The sequence below is a fragment of the Trachinotus anak genome, unplaced genomic scaffold (assembly GCF_046630095.1).
Source record: "Trachinotus anak isolate AG129_WGS33_773 ecotype Australia unplaced genomic scaffold, CSIRO_AGI_Tana_v1 ptg000008l, whole genome shotgun sequence".
Classification (NCBI taxonomy): domain Eukaryota; kingdom Metazoa; phylum Chordata; class Actinopteri; order Carangiformes; family Carangidae; genus Trachinotus; species Trachinotus anak.
Window position 1 is genome coordinate 28,593,658 of NW_027273859.1, and position 15,214 is coordinate 28,608,871.

The window sequence follows — 15,214 nt, forward strand, 5'->3', positions numbered from 1 at the left end:
GCATCCTCGCAGAGTTTTTATAATATTTTACAGATGAAGGTTGATATCTGAAGTTTATACTCCTGACTGGAAGATTCAATAAAATACACAGAGGAAAGAAAATAGAAATTGATTTTACTCACCAGCAACGTGACTGAAAACACAAATAACTAATAAGTAATAATGTGTCAGAGTGTGTAGAAATGGAAAATACCCACCAGACTAACAAAACAGTTAAGGATTAAGGAAATTAAGGAATTTTCTTTTGGCACACCTGGAATATTTATTGAACATTGGAATGAGACACTAAAACATTCAATATGGTGAATCATTGTTTTTGTCTCCCAAAATTCTTAATTTTATGACAAAAATGTTGCCCACCCTTGCCTGATGGGTGGGGTGTGTAAATCCTGCAGCTTTGTATGATAATAAAGAGACCAAAAACTTTAGCTTGCATTCAGCTTGCATGCAGGATTTATTCTGCTGTTTATAAGAAAAATAGTCATTAACTAAGCCAGAGCAGAAATGCATACATCAGATATTAAGTTATGTGCTCACAACTTATTGTTAGCACAAGAAATACTATCAATTATTATGAGGAAAATTCGCAGTACAGGACATGCTTACAACATACAACATATTAACACAAACATTTGCATGTCAGTCCACTAAGACAGTAAAGTTAACTAATTAGCATCATAGTAGCATTGTGTGTCAGGTCCGCTAGCCTAGCACTGTAGCATGTCTCATAACAACTTCAATTTCACTACGTCACTACAAAAGCTCTTAACAGTAGCTACACAACTTCACAGGGGTTCCACACACTCTTATCCACTGTGAGCATAAGCATCTGCATTTGAGGAATATTAACCTACTTGTGTATGATAACAAACAGACCAAAAATTTTAGCTTGTGTTCAGCTTGCGTGCAGGATTATTTCTGCACCGCACTGGCCTCTCCCACATCCTAAGTTCCTCACAGGCACAAAGCGCCATCTAATGTCCTGTTCAGATATATACACACACATTTATCCATTTTGATTTTTTACACTCTTTATTCATGTCTTCTACAACATATTTTTAACCCTTTACAAAAAGGACAGACTGTGAGACAATGAAGACATGAATAATGGAGTCACTTCATTAGTAGTTTGTAGACAGTCACAGTGACATAGTGAAACCTTTGCTAATACTAGCTACTCAGTTAATGCTAGCAGTATTATATAAAAAAATATCTCATCATCACTTGACATTGCACAATATTTTAGAACCTGGATTCACATTGCACAATATTTGATGTGACTGTATGTGGTGTGTTTAGGTCATACTTGTTTTTTCATGTTTATTTGTGTTGTTCCTGATGTGTAAAGAACTTTATGGCTCCTAAATTCAGTTCTTCTGGAGGTCAAGTAGCTCTTGTCAAACCCCAGTTCACTATGTGACTTCAGATGAAAACAAATGTTAAAATACCTGAAGATAAATAAATCTACGTCCACACTGCAACAACAAAAACAACTTTTTAAAACAAGAATGATCTTTGTCCAGACGAGTGTTTTAGCTTCATGTCAGAAATATCGTCTGCATTGTCCACACTAACACCTGAAAACACATATCACATGAGAATGTACAAAGGGCATGAACGTGCCAGTGTAAATAGGAAGTCAATTGTCAGGCCAAGGTCAGCAACACTTGTAATTCATTATGCATGTTGCTTTCACCACTGGTAATCGCAGCTGATCCAATTAGGAACCTGGAATTTGTCCAGACCTGTCAGGTTCAGGTTCAGGTTCAGAAACAGAAACATTTTTTCTCAGATTCAAGTAAATGAAGTTCATGGCATTGTCATAGGATTTACAGTTGTAAAACACTAATCAATTTACAGAATAATTAAATGGATGTTCATTTTACTACCTCAAAGTGGATTTAGCACCAAGTTACTGTTTGAATGACTGAACTCATTTTCTCTTCAGTGTCTGAGCTGAGGGTTGTTCTGCTGGGGAACAGCTGGTCTGAGAGGAGAACAGTGGGGAACTTCATACTGGGAAAGAACGTGTTCAACACTGAAAAAGAACCAGTCCGCTCTCAGAGAGTCAGAGGACAGTGGAAGGAGAAAGAAATAGTCCTCATCAACCCCCCAGATCTACTTCATCCTGACATCTCTGAACACAAACTGACAGAACATGTAGAGAACTGTGTGAGACTCTCTGATCCTGGACCTCATGTGTTCCTGCTGGTTCTACAGCCTGAAGACTTCACTGAGGAACAGAAACTGAGGCTCTGCAGAGTCCTGAACATATTCAGTGATCAATCATTTGATCATTCACTGGTTCTGATCTCAGCACCCAGAGAGGAGAGTTCAGGTTCCATAGATAAATATGTACAACATCCACCATTAGGAGACATTATCAGAAAATGTAGATCCAGGTTGTTGTGGCAGAAGAACCTTGGACGTCAACATCTGTTAACACATCTGGATCAGGTGGTGAAGCAGAACAATGGAGAACATGTGAGCTGTGATGTTTTCAAAGATGCAACATCTGACTCATCGAGGAGTCATCAAGGAGCAGGAGGTCGTGTCAACCTGGATCTTGTTACAGCTCAGAGTAAGTGGAGGAACAGTTTTTATATTCGATGAATAAAACTCATCCATGATCAGGTTTGAACATTGAGTTTAAGGTTTTTTCAGTTAATGTTTTTTTATTTTTATATTTCTGTAGGACCAGTTATGACAGGAGTACAGCCACAGCAGACGTCTCATTCAACAGGAAGCTTCATCTCCAGATGTAAGTACACTTACAGATGATTATCATGCAGTCAGAGATCTGGGAGAAAGTTGATTTACTGTGATTCATATATATTTTGTTTTTTAACAGGGTGGAACCCTTGGTCTACATCACAGACTCCATCAGTTGAAAGTAGAAACAGCCAGTGTAAGTAAATTAATACCACTCATGACTTAGATACTCGACATGTGTTCGACTTGTGTTTGACCCATTCAGGAGAAAAGCTGCTTCTGTCAGCTGAGTCAGTCTGTTCAACACTTCACTGATAAACCTCTGAATCAGACCCAGTGTTATGTTTGGGCCTAATGGGCCTGGACCCACCCACTGGTACATTTGGCCCAAATGACCTGGAGAACATTTGCCTAACTTTGATTTTTAACTGCTGAAATGAACATTTACATACACAATAAACTCTTTAAATATTTAAATATAGTCAAAGAAAACACTTTTTGAGTTACAATCATGTGTGAAGTCTGGACCAATCACAGCAGCCCATTTTACAGACAGATGCAACAATAATAACACAGTAAGGAACATTATTTTTCTCTCTTTAGTTCCTTGCAGCCTGTTTGTGTGTCTGTTAATGTCAAAGTCTAAACCAAAGATCTGAAAGTAACAGTTTTATAACTCTATAAAGAAAATGTTCTAACTGCTGCACAACTGATTTTCAGTCTAAGTTACTGAGTTACTCTTTGTGTCTATGAGAATTGTTAATAACGGATCTGGATCTTTCACCCTTTCACCCAGAATTTTCTGTTGCTATAGCAACACGTCAGTTTCCAGTTTGTGTTGAATGAATCAGAGGTTTAGACCACAGATGCAGTCAGAGTCTAATTTCATAACTGAAATGTTTTTCGACTGAGACTAGGAGGACGTAGAAAACTGTAGGTACGAAGTTTCTGTTGAGACAAGTTTGTGGCAGCTCAGAGCGTCGCTCTCTCTTAAAAGTTAACCGAGCTCACCCAGCAATTGATCTCTCTCTTGCTCTCTCTCTCTGCAGTCAGCAAATAATAATCCAGCCAGCTCACCCAAACAAGGTGTTTCCTTCAATAGAATTAAAATGTCACTGTTCTAAATGAATGGATGTATTGATCAGAGCACAACAATCAATCAATAAACATCTGAAGGTTAGACCTGCTGTGTGTCATTTCACATGAGCAACATTATAAACTTCAAGAGTATTTACTGCAGGACTGTTGGATTAGACTGCATCTGTCTTAGCCAGGTTCATAATATACTGACACGTGTGAGTCACAATGTGTGAGACAATTATCACACAATACACACAAAATAACATAATACATGTTGTCACATGTAGCTGTGGATGTTCAGGACCATATTCTTCAGCTAAGATCATGAGCATCCAGTATTATAAAGAGTCTCAGCACAGATAACACCAGTGTGAGGAGCTCCTGAACTCAACACACTTAGTGAAGGGAGAGTTGGAGAACATGAAGCCTGACTCATCTTCCTGGGACAGATCATTGAGGGAGTTCAAAGCTACACAGTGGACATTTGCCCTGAAAGACAAAAGGCTCTGGATGTTGTTGAGCTGTCTTGATTGACACGTCTCTTCAGTGTCATGTGGAGGTTGTGGACAGTGTATTTGGACCTGATCAGGGCGGTGGCTGCCTCATAGTCCTGTTCCTTCATTGATCGGACAGGGGACAGCCTGTGTCAGGGCTCTGGACCGAAGGCTTCAGATACATTTTGATCAAACTACCTGCAGTGTCCTCGTATCTGAGGTTCACTCACCTGTTGACACCAACTCCAAACTGTGACATTATTTCTCTGTTTTCTTACAGTATCTTCACTCAGGATTGTACTGGTGGGAAAAAGTGATGACAAGAAGACAAAACTTGGTAACTTCATCCTGAAGAGTCAAGGTATTCATCTCCAAAAACAACGTGAGGTCAACAGTGGAGAGTGGAGAGGAAAACCATTAACAGTGGTGAAAGCTCCAGACGTGTTCAGTCTGTCTGAGGAAGCAGTGAGAGAAGAGGTGAAGAGGTGTGTGAGTCTTTGTTCTCCTGGACCAAATGTTCTGCTGCTGTTAGTGAAGCCTTCTGATTTCACTGAGGAGAACAGAAAAACACTGAAGTTCATCCTGAGTTTGTTTGGTCAAGATGCTTTGAAACACTCAATGGTCGTCATGACAGAGAAGAACAGTGGAACACAACCCACTGTGAGTCAGCTGCTTAAAGACTGTGGAGGAAGACAGTACAACATGTCTGAAGATGATCACAATCAGTTAATGGAGAAGATTGAGAACATTGTTGATGAAAACGAAGGAACCTTCCTCACCTTCACTGAAGAGTCTGAACAGATGAAACCAGCTTTAAACCTGGTTCTGTGTGGGAGGAGAGGAGCAGGGAAGACTTCAGCAGCTGAGGTCATTTTAGGTCAGACAGAGCTTCATTCAGTCTCCAACTCCTCAGAGTGTGTTAAACATCAGGGAGAGGTGTGTGGACGTCGGGTTTCCCTGATGGAGCTTCCTGCCTTGTATGGAAAACCTCAGGAGGAAGTGATGAAGGAATCTCTCAGGTGTATCTCCCTCTGTGATCCTGAGGGCGTCCATGCCTTCATCCTGGTCCTACCTGTGGGTCCCCTCACTGATGAAGACAAGGGAGAGTTAGAGACCATCCAGAACACATTCAGCTCTGAAGTCAATGACTTCACCATGATTCTGTTCACTGTGGAGTCAGATCCTACAGCTCCAGCTGTTGTTAACTTTGTAGAAAAGAGCAGAGACATCCAGGAGCTGCTTCAGAGCTGTGGAGGAAGATCTGTTGTTCTCAACATCAAGGACAAACAGCAGATCCCTGAACTGTTGGACGCTGTGGAAAAGATGAGACACAAGCAGGACAAACCACACTGCTACACAACAGAGACATTTGCATTTGCCCAAATAGAAAAAATCATACAACAAGAGAAAAACCTTCACACGCTACAGTCTGAGCTGATGGATCTGAAAACAAAAAATAAGGGCAGCTGTAAGTACTGTATATTTTTTTATGTTATTTTTTGAATATTGATGCCTATATTCTGATAGTCACAGTGAGAGAGAAACAGGAAAGTCAGGGAGAGAGAGAAGTGATGACATTAAGCAAAGGGCCACAGGTTGATTTGAACCCTGGCTGCAGCAGTTAGGACTAAGTCTCTATGGTTGGCATTCTACCAGGTGAATCACCAGGGTGTTCCCATACAAAAAAAAATAAAAATAATAATAATTATTGATTTAAAAATTTTGCTGTCGTGAACTATTCATTCAGCATTAAATTCTATACGAAACTGTATACTGTAACTTCATATCTTCCCTTTTCACAGGTGATGAAGAGACTCAGAGTCCAGAGTGTCTCAGGATTGTGCTGATAGGGAAGACTGGTAATGGAAAGAGCTCTTCAGGAAACACCATTCTGGGAAGAAAAGAGTTTAAAGCTGAACCAAGTCAAACATCAGTCACCAAACGTTGTCAGAAAGCTCAGGGTGAAGTGGACGGTCGTCCTGTTGTTGTGGTCGACACTCCTGGTCTGTTTGACTCAACCTTGTCCCGTGAAGAGGTTAATGAGGAGATGGTGAAATGTATCAGTCTCCTGGCTCCAGGACCACATGTCTTCCTGTTGGTGTTACAGATCGGCAGATTCACACCAGAGGAGAAGGAGACACTGAAACTCATAAAGAAAGTCTTTGGGAAGAATTCAGAGAAATTCACCATCATTCTTTTAACTAGAGGAGATGATGTGGAGGAGGCTGAGCTGCCAATTGATGAGTACATTGAACAAAAATGTGATGATTCCTTCAAGAAGCTGATCTCTGACTGTGGAGGAAGATACCATGTGTTTAATAACCGTGATAAAAACAATCGCACACAAGTCAGTGAACTGATAAAGAAGATCGACACCATGGTGAAGAGAAATGGAGGCAGCTGCTACACTAATGAGATGCTGCAAGAGGCTGAAGCAGCGATACAGAAAGAAGTGGAGAAGATCCTGAAGGAGAAGGAAGAAGAGATGAAGAGAGAGAGAGAGGAACTAGAAAGAAAACATGAGGAAGAGATGCAAAAAATGAAAAGAAGAATGGAAGAACAGAGAGAAGAAATGGAACAAGAGAGAAAACAGAGAGACAAACAACTAAAGGAAATGGAGGAAAAAATAAAGAAGGAGTGTGAGCAGAGACAGAAAGAACAGGAGAAGAGAGAAGAGGAAGAGAGAAAGAGGAAAAGACAGGAAGAAATTCAGCAACAGGAGTGGGAACAAAAACTGGAAGCTATGGAGAAAAAAATCAAAACAGAATCACAGGAAAAAGAAACCATTGACAAAAAACTGGAGCAAAGTAGAAAAGAGATGAATGAAAAACGAGAAGCCTGGGAGAAAGAAAGAAAAGAGTGGTGGGAAAAACGATATCAGGAAAATGAACAGAGACGACAGGAGGAGGAAGAAAAACGTAAAAAGCTCCAAGAAGAATATGAACAGAAAAGAGAAAAATATGAAAATGAAAGAAAAGAACAAGATCGAATGAGAAGAGAACAAGAGGAGAAGGAGAGAAAAGAATTAGAGGAAAACTATAAGAAAAAAATGGAGGAAATGAAGAAGAATTATGAAGAAGAGGCCAGAAAACAAGCCGAAGAATTCAATGAGTTCAGACAGAAAAAGGAGAAAGACTTTGCAGCTCTGATAGATGAACATCTGGACAAAATAAAGACACTGAAGCAACAGCATGAGGAACACATGAAGGAGAAACAGGAGGAATATAACAGGTTAAAGGATCTCGCAGAACATAAAGAAAGAAATCTGAGACAAGAAATTGATCAACTGGACAAACTGCAGGACAAACAAAAAAGAGAACTGACTGACTTGATCCTGCTACTTGTGACCCAAAAGAAAGAATATAAGGATGAAATGAAGAAATTGAAGGAAAAACACAAAATAGAGATGGTTGATCTTGAAAAGGATCTTGAAAATGAAAACAAAGAAAAGGAAGAAATTGATCAATTGAAGCAAAAACACAGACAAGAAATGGAAGATTTGGAGAAGAAAGTTTCAACCCAAAGTGAAGAAGACTGGAGCAATAAAAAGGCTGATTTATCCTCCAGACATCAACAAGAAATGAAGGAGCTGGAACAAAAACTGACTCAGCAGAAAGAAACTCAGAAGAGAAAAATTGAAAAATTACAGAAACAACATGAGAAAGAAATGAATGAATTCAGAGAGAAAGTTTTAGATGAAAATAACAAACAACAGAAAGAAAAAATGGAAGAATTAGAGAAAAAACATAAAGAAGAGACTGAGAAATTAAAAGAGAAACTGAAGACCCAAGATGGAGTCTGTCAGGAAAAACTAGATGAACTGGAGAAAAAACACGAGAAAGAAATGAACGAACTGAAAGAAAAGCTTTTGACGCCAGAGGAGAAGAGATGGTGTTCAATTTCATGAGATAATGTTCATATTTTCCAGCTGTTTCAGCTGCAGTCCAGTTTGTTTTCTTTATTTACATGATGTTGGTTGTTTTGGGCAGGTAATGTACTGTACATTACATGTCACTACATCCAGGTGTGTACTTGTTCAGTAAATGTTAACAGCCACAGTTTCCTGCTGATTCTAAATGGATTTGGGGGAAAATGCCACTGATGGAGCAGCACATCCCATGAATCCTGTTTCTCCTCAGAGAAGTTGTAGGAACACTTTCTGCTGTTTGAGCTGCACTTTTCTTTTTCACCAGCAAATAAAGATCACAAAGTTAACACAACATCATCATTCTGAAGAGACTTTCTCCAGCTTTGTATTCACTTCCTTTTCCTTTGTATTGGTTTGTTCATATTTGTAGCTTTTTAGTTGACATAGCAAAAGAGAACAACTGCTCCTGAATGGTAGCAAACTGGTTTAAAGGGACAGAGATACAAAATGTTGGAATCTACATGTTCGAAAAACTTGATATTCTATTGTATATTGGACGTGTTTTTATATTTAGTGTTAATGACCAGGATGTATATTTGTATGTGTACAGAATCAAACATATCCATCATCATGAATCCATATCCATAATATCCATCATCTTGATTTTTTTTTCTTCTTTCAAAAAATGTAAACGCTATAAGAGATTATATTTTTTCTGTAGATTGCTGAGTTGATAAATGTATTATTTTAATAAACTTTGCTTTAATAAACTGGACTGACTGGTCTCTGTCGTAGCTCAGCAAAGGTTATTACCAACAGGATGGTGTTTATAATCTGATGTCTGTGCTCGGACATCATCAGTGACACAGCTGCAAATGTTTACTTCACCAACTAAACATCAGTAATACAGTTACACTGTCTACTAAACTAACACATCATTATCATCATCATCATTATCATCATCAACCTTTAGTTATTTCTCAGAGATACATTGAGGGTTGACCCTCAGTTTCAATGATGCTGAGATGACAAAAGCAGAAACAAAGCAAACAATCAAACATAACATGCATGTAAAATATAACCTCCCTAAGAATGTTGGTTTATCTGAAGTTGATAAGAAGCTTCAGCAGTCTAAGTTATCCATATATCAGGTGGGGACCTTCCAAAGTCACAGACATTGTAATATAAGAAATTCTTGGCTTGTGTTTTCTTGTTGAGCTGCAGTGGGGGGATAGTGAGACAAAGAGGAAGTATGTACGAAAAAGACTTGTCCAGTTTTTACAGTTAATTAAGACAAAGTCTCATATTTGCTTCAGATAAATTTGTCCAAATGTTTGTGCAAAATAAATCCAGTGGTGAAACTCCAGCAGCCATGATGTGTGAACTGTATTTTTTTTCTGCCTCCTTACATTTTCTTCTGTATTCAGCAGATTTAGGGGTCACTGCATGTAAATGACCTTTATTATGGTCAAACATTATTTCATAATTTGTTATCCTTATGTTTAATCATTTTATACATATTGACTTACACAGATCAGCCATAACTTTATGACCACCCACCTAATATTGAGTAGGTCCCCCTTTTGTCGCCAAAACAGCTCTGACCTGTTGACGCATGGACTCCACTGGACCTCTGAAGGTCTGCTGTGGTATCTGGCACCGAGCTGTCAGTAGCAGATCCTTTAAGTCCTGTAAGTTGTGAGGTGGGACCTCCATGGATTGGACTTGTTTTTCCAGCACATCCCAGAGATGCTCGATTGGATTAAGATCTGGAGAATTTGGAGGTCGAGTCAAGACCTCAAACTTATTGTTGTGTTCCTCAAACCATTTCTGAACCATTTTTGTTTGCTGCAGAAAGAGGCCACTGCCATCAGGGAATACTGTTTCCATGAAGGGGTGTACTTGGTCAGCAACAATGTTTAGGTAGGTGGTACGTGTCAAAGTAAAGTCCACATGAATGGCAGGACCCAAGATTTCCCAGAGGAACATTACCCAAAGCATCAAACTGCCTCCGCCGGCTTGCCTTCTGCCCATAGTGCATCCTGGTGCCATGTCTTCCCCAGGTAAGTGACGCCCACGCACCAGGTCATCCACATGATGTAAAGAAAACGTGATTCATCAGACCAGGCCACCTTCTTCCATTTCTCCATGGTCCAGTTCTGACGTGCTCATTGTAGGTGCTTTTGGTGGTGGACATGGGTCATGATGCACTGTTTCGATGAGAACCAGCATTAACGTTTACAGCAATTTGAGCTACAGAAGCTCTTCAGTTGGATCGGACAACACGGTCCAGCCTTCTCTCCCACGTGCATCAATGAGCCTTGGCCGCCCATGACCTTGTTGCTGGTTCACCAGTTTTCCTTCCTGGGACCACTGTTGATTGGTCCTGACCACTGCAGACAGGAACATCCCACAAGAGCTGCAGTTCTGGAGATGCTCTGACCCAGTTGTCTAGCTATCACTATTTGGCCCTTGTCAAAGTCGCTCCAATCCTTACACTTGCCCATTTTTTCTACTTCCAAAACATCAACTTCAAGGACAAAATGTTGACTTGCTGCCTAATATATCCCACCCACTACCAGGTGCCACTGTAACAAGATGTTGTTCACTTCACCTGTCAGTGGTCATAATGTTATGACTGATCGATATAAGTCAATGTTTTTTGTTTGCTCCTCTGGTTTTATTGCAAAGGTCATGCTTTTATTTTGAAGTACACTGACGGTAGCTAGAGAAATGAGAGCAAAGTAAAGTAAGAATGTCATCAGTTTGGTCACTGCAGTAGGTTTTAGTTAGAGTTTCGCAGTGGAGTTATAAATCAAACTGTGTATGTGGCACTGGGTGTTTTCAGAGACACTAACATTAAAAAGACTTCAATAAAATATCTTGCCCCCATTTAAGATTTGGATTCATTAAAGAAGCTAAGGACTTTAAAACATGTTAAAGTTACTATATTGATATTTTTGTGATTTCATTCATTTGTTAGCAGGTCTGGTTATGTTTTACATGGTTGGAGCATCCAGTCCATAGATCTGATCTGATATAGCGGGCTATGCTATTGATATTAATAACGAGCTATGAAACTGTCTTCTAAAGTGAGAAATGTGCAACAGTAAACAAAACATCAAACAGTGACGATAGATATCTTTAACATGGGTTTTCCTGTTACATTTCAACATAAAAGTTTACATGAAAGACATGATTTCAGTATTAAAGTTCATTATTATTTTTGGTGAACATTGAAGAAGTCAGAGATAATAATACATACTGATGATTTCAAAACAGTTATAAGTTTTTTTTTTTAATAAAAAAAGGATAAGAAGGTGAAACAGCTAAACTGAGAATAAATAGAGATTTTTGTTTAAAAATGTGTTCCTCACATGATTACATGACTGTAATTTGAATGTTTTCTATTTGTTCAAGATGTAAGATGTGTTATGAAATATGCCCTCCACTGGCAGAGTGAGGCGTCGGACAGCTCCAGTTACCCAGAGCAACACAGATGCTAAAGACTGACAGTAATGTGTTTGTAACTGTTCCTACAGGAATAAAGTTAAATGTGCTACACAAAGCGTCATAAGCTAACTAAACTGATATTGTTTATCTTGAAGCACATGTATGTTTCATTTAAATGAACAGCAGGCAACAGAAAACATGAACATTTAAATATTTAATTTGATTAAATAAGAGTATTTTGTGCATTGTCATGTAGCTAAAAACTCTTTATGAGGAGTGTTTTATGAATAGGAATAAGTTATGTGAATAGTAATTCATTCTCTGGAACAAATGGAAAAGTGTTTGTCATCATTAAGTCAATGATATGAAAAGATGGTTATGTTTTATTTTTGTTTTCTCTTCCTGTTAGCTCTTACTGTGTTAACAGGAAGACTACTACTACTACTATTACTGTATCTGTAGAAACAATATCAAATACACAGCTGTGAGGAAAACCAGGGGCAGTGTCTCAGCTTGTAAAGCAGATGGGTTTATTAGTGTTTGTGTGATCTGTGTTCAGGTTTGGTAGAGACGCCTGGTCGTCACCACGGAGCTGTTATACCTGCAGGAAAACAGAGTGAAAGATGTGACGTCATCGCCTCCACAGAAAATCACCAAAATGAAGCTGAAAGCAAAAAAACTCTTCTTGATTCATGGCTTCTCTTTTTTACCAACATGACCTGAATGCAGCATCAGTCTGTGAAGTGCTTTACCTGGAGAAGTGGGAGGAGTGATGAGCTGCCAGTCCTGTCTGGCTCAGGGGGGTGGAGGGGGTGGAGGGGGAGGGGGAGGTAGAGCTGTGATTGGCTTCCTGACTGTGGCAGAGACGCTCCTGTCCACAAACACACAAAGACTCCTCAAGAGGAACCACAGGAATCCCTGCCAGGGCTGCGTTCTGACACACACACACACACACACACACACACACACACACACACACACAAACACACTCAGTTGTGTCATAGGACATTACGTTGACTTGCACTAACCACAACATAACCATTACTTGTCTAACCCAGTGGTTCTTAACCTTAACCTCAGGACCTTTTATATAAAATACTTATATAATGGCTCCACCTTGTGGCGCCTTGATAAAAACTCACATTACTTCACCAGTGTAGTTGGACCACAGGGGTTTTTAAATTCCAAGAGGTCAACACCAAAAGATGGACAGAAGAGAAACAATCAGAGGAAAAAAATCCAAAAGCAGGAAATAGGAGGAAAAGTAGCTGTAGTCTGGCTTCACTCAGACCTCAGGAGGTGGGGATCTGCCACCACCTCCACCAGCTGCTGCCCCAGTGAGACGTCTGTGAAGTTGGAGCTCGCCCCTCCAGCCTACTTATAACTGAAATTCTCGGCCAACCTCATGATCTGAAAGCAGGAACTCGGGGTAAAGATGCAGCTCTTCACCATCTCTGACAAAACTGAAGCGTGGATCAGAAACTGAGGCCTGACTCATCGGGACAGTGACAGCGGGTTTCTGATGGTTCTCAGTGAGAGGAAGCTGTTCATTGTCAGGGTTTGTCTCAGTGCAGAGATGAGACCTGACGACGCAGCAACGAGCTCAGACTAGAAATCTGTTTGGTTTCATTTAGAAGCATCAATGATTGATGTCTACATTTTAAATCTCTCACTATGATATAAGGTGGGGGGGTTGGTGGAAATATTTTCATGCTCAAAATTGGGGGGTCACTCTCATAGAAAGGTTAAGAACCACTGCTCTAACTCTAACTCTAACCTTCACCTAAACATTCACCTAAACTTAAACCAAATCTTCACCCTAAATGTAATTCATGTTGTGGGGACAGGAAGTTGAGTCCTCACAGTCTGACTGAACAGAGCTACGTCCCCACAACAGGTGAGGTGCGTTTGTTTCCTTCTCTGGTATCTACCTTCATCAGCAGCCTCTGGTTCTTCATGTCCTGTTTCCATGGCAGCACATACAGTCTGGGGATCATGGGATGTCGGGCTGAGAACACGGGGATGTGGGAGCAGGATCGCCTGGGAGGGAACATGAGAAGATGGTTAGTTTAGTTTTACTGTGGCCTTTGACCTCTTTCTTTCTTTTTAATAAAATCAGTTCAGGCTTCAGTTTCAGATTTTAATTTAAACCTTAGAAATTAAATTCACTGTTTTTCAGCACTGAGGAAATGAACTGAGAAACGAGACAAAATAACACAATTAATGTAGAACAAAAAAAAAGTTGTTTCTCACCTTTTCATAGGTTAGGAGGAATATTTTATTTTGTAAAGGATATTTTGTAATGTTTTATTGTTGGTCATTATTACAGAGGCCATGAAAGGCAAGGGAATTTTTTTGTTTGTTTGTTTTTGTTGTTGTTTTTTTGTCAGAGGTGTTTTTTTTTCATCTGTGTAAACAAGAGGTGAGTGATTTTTTTCTTTGAGAAAGAAAGAAAAAATATTAGAAAGATGTCCCCCCTCCCAAAGTTTTTTTTTTTTAATCTGTGAAAATCTGTGAGAGGCAAGAGAATTATTCTATACCTTGTCTTTCATGGCTTCTGTAGATAACTGTTTTTCTTGTAAAACCGTTTTATTCTTTAAAAGTAAATATTGTACAGATTAAGTTGGGAAAACGTTATATTGTCTAATTTAATTCGTATTTATATTTATTGCATCAGGTCAAGTGAAGACACTTGAAACTCCAGCAGTAATTAAACATTTACATTCAGTAAAAGGTCACAATTACTATTTATTTCTTTTCAGCCAGAGAAGTTAGTTAAGTTAAAATCATATTTAATGTGATGTTTTAATTTGAATCTGTTTCAGTGTGAACATCAGTAAATGTACTCACTCATGTTGGTCAGAGCTCCCTCCAGCTTCAGCCATGTTTGTTGACAGTCAGAGTCGCCTTAGAAACCCCCCCACCAATGCATTGTGGGTCTTGGGTAGGATTACAAGTAGAGCTTAGTGAATCCGTCAGCTGTTACTCAGGTCTGTTTAGATTCTACTGAACACATGTGGCTGTTAAATACAGTTATTTGTTGTGAGGTTCCAGAGTTTTCTTTGAGTTTTTTCTAATCTAAATCAGCACTGACTTCACTACATCAGGCAGCGGCAACGAGAGACAGTGAGGGTTCACGTTTGAGTCAGTGTCACACCTTGTTATCTAAATGTGGCAGCTGCAAGAAAATAAAAACTTTAACCAAAGTTACTGCTGCATTCATGTTAAATGGGAAAGATGAGAAAGATTCATGTTTTTACAACACAGATGTCCCCATCACTGGACACCTCGAGGACTGATGTGAGGCGACCACATTTGTCTTTCACATTGTTAATCACCAACTCAGAACTATTGGAAAATCCCCCAGTTGTTGGCCTGAACAGTTTTTACATGTTGGAAACTGGTAAAACAGGAAAATCCCCCCAGCTCTTGGTAAATGGGGTAAAAATATGTTATTTTGCAGTGGACAGAGTATTTTTTTTAATTCAGCTGCTTGTGTTTCTAAACCTTCTGTTTGTCAAACATTAATAGTCAATTATCTTTTAGAGAAACTGATGATTACCTCTGTAAAGCTGAGGCTATAACTGGGGCTAAGTAATTCCCATGT

At 39.4% G+C, this 15,214-nt stretch overlaps 2 protein-coding genes across 2 annotated transcripts in view; one reads left to right on the top strand and one right to left on the bottom strand.

Annotated features, from left to right (window-relative positions):
• LOC139624773 (trichohyalin-like) overlaps nt 1-8,929 on the top strand; it is a 26,582-nt gene extending 17,653 nt beyond the window's left edge. The window contains exons 10-14 of the mRNA XM_071484150.1: nt 1,949-2,581; nt 2,696-2,761; nt 2,852-2,908; nt 4,567-5,754; nt 6,089-8,929. Of these exons, the coding sequence (XP_071340251.1) occupies nt 1,949-2,581; nt 2,696-2,761; nt 2,852-2,908; nt 4,567-5,754; nt 6,089-8,193 (4,049 nt within the window). The 3' untranslated portion in view covers nt 8,194-8,929. The remainder of the gene's footprint in view (nt 1-1,948; nt 2,582-2,695; nt 2,762-2,851; nt 2,909-4,566; nt 5,755-6,088) is intronic.
• Nucleotides 1-15,198, bottom strand: part of LOC139624691 (sperm-associated microtubule inner protein 10-like) — a 22,163-nt gene extending 6,965 nt beyond the window's left edge. Inside the window, exons 1-4 of the mRNA XM_071483998.1 lie at nt 14,458-15,198; nt 13,539-13,647; nt 12,360-12,541; nt 10,686-12,208 (exon numbers count right to left, since the gene is read on the bottom strand). Of these exons, the coding sequence (XP_071340099.1) occupies nt 12,163-12,208; nt 12,360-12,541; nt 13,539-13,647; nt 14,458-14,492 (372 nt within the window). The 5' untranslated portion in view covers nt 14,493-15,198 and the 3' untranslated portion in view covers nt 10,686-12,162. The remainder of the gene's footprint in view (nt 1-10,685; nt 12,209-12,359; nt 12,542-13,538; nt 13,648-14,457) is intronic.
• Nucleotides 15,199-15,214: the final 16 nt, after the last annotated feature.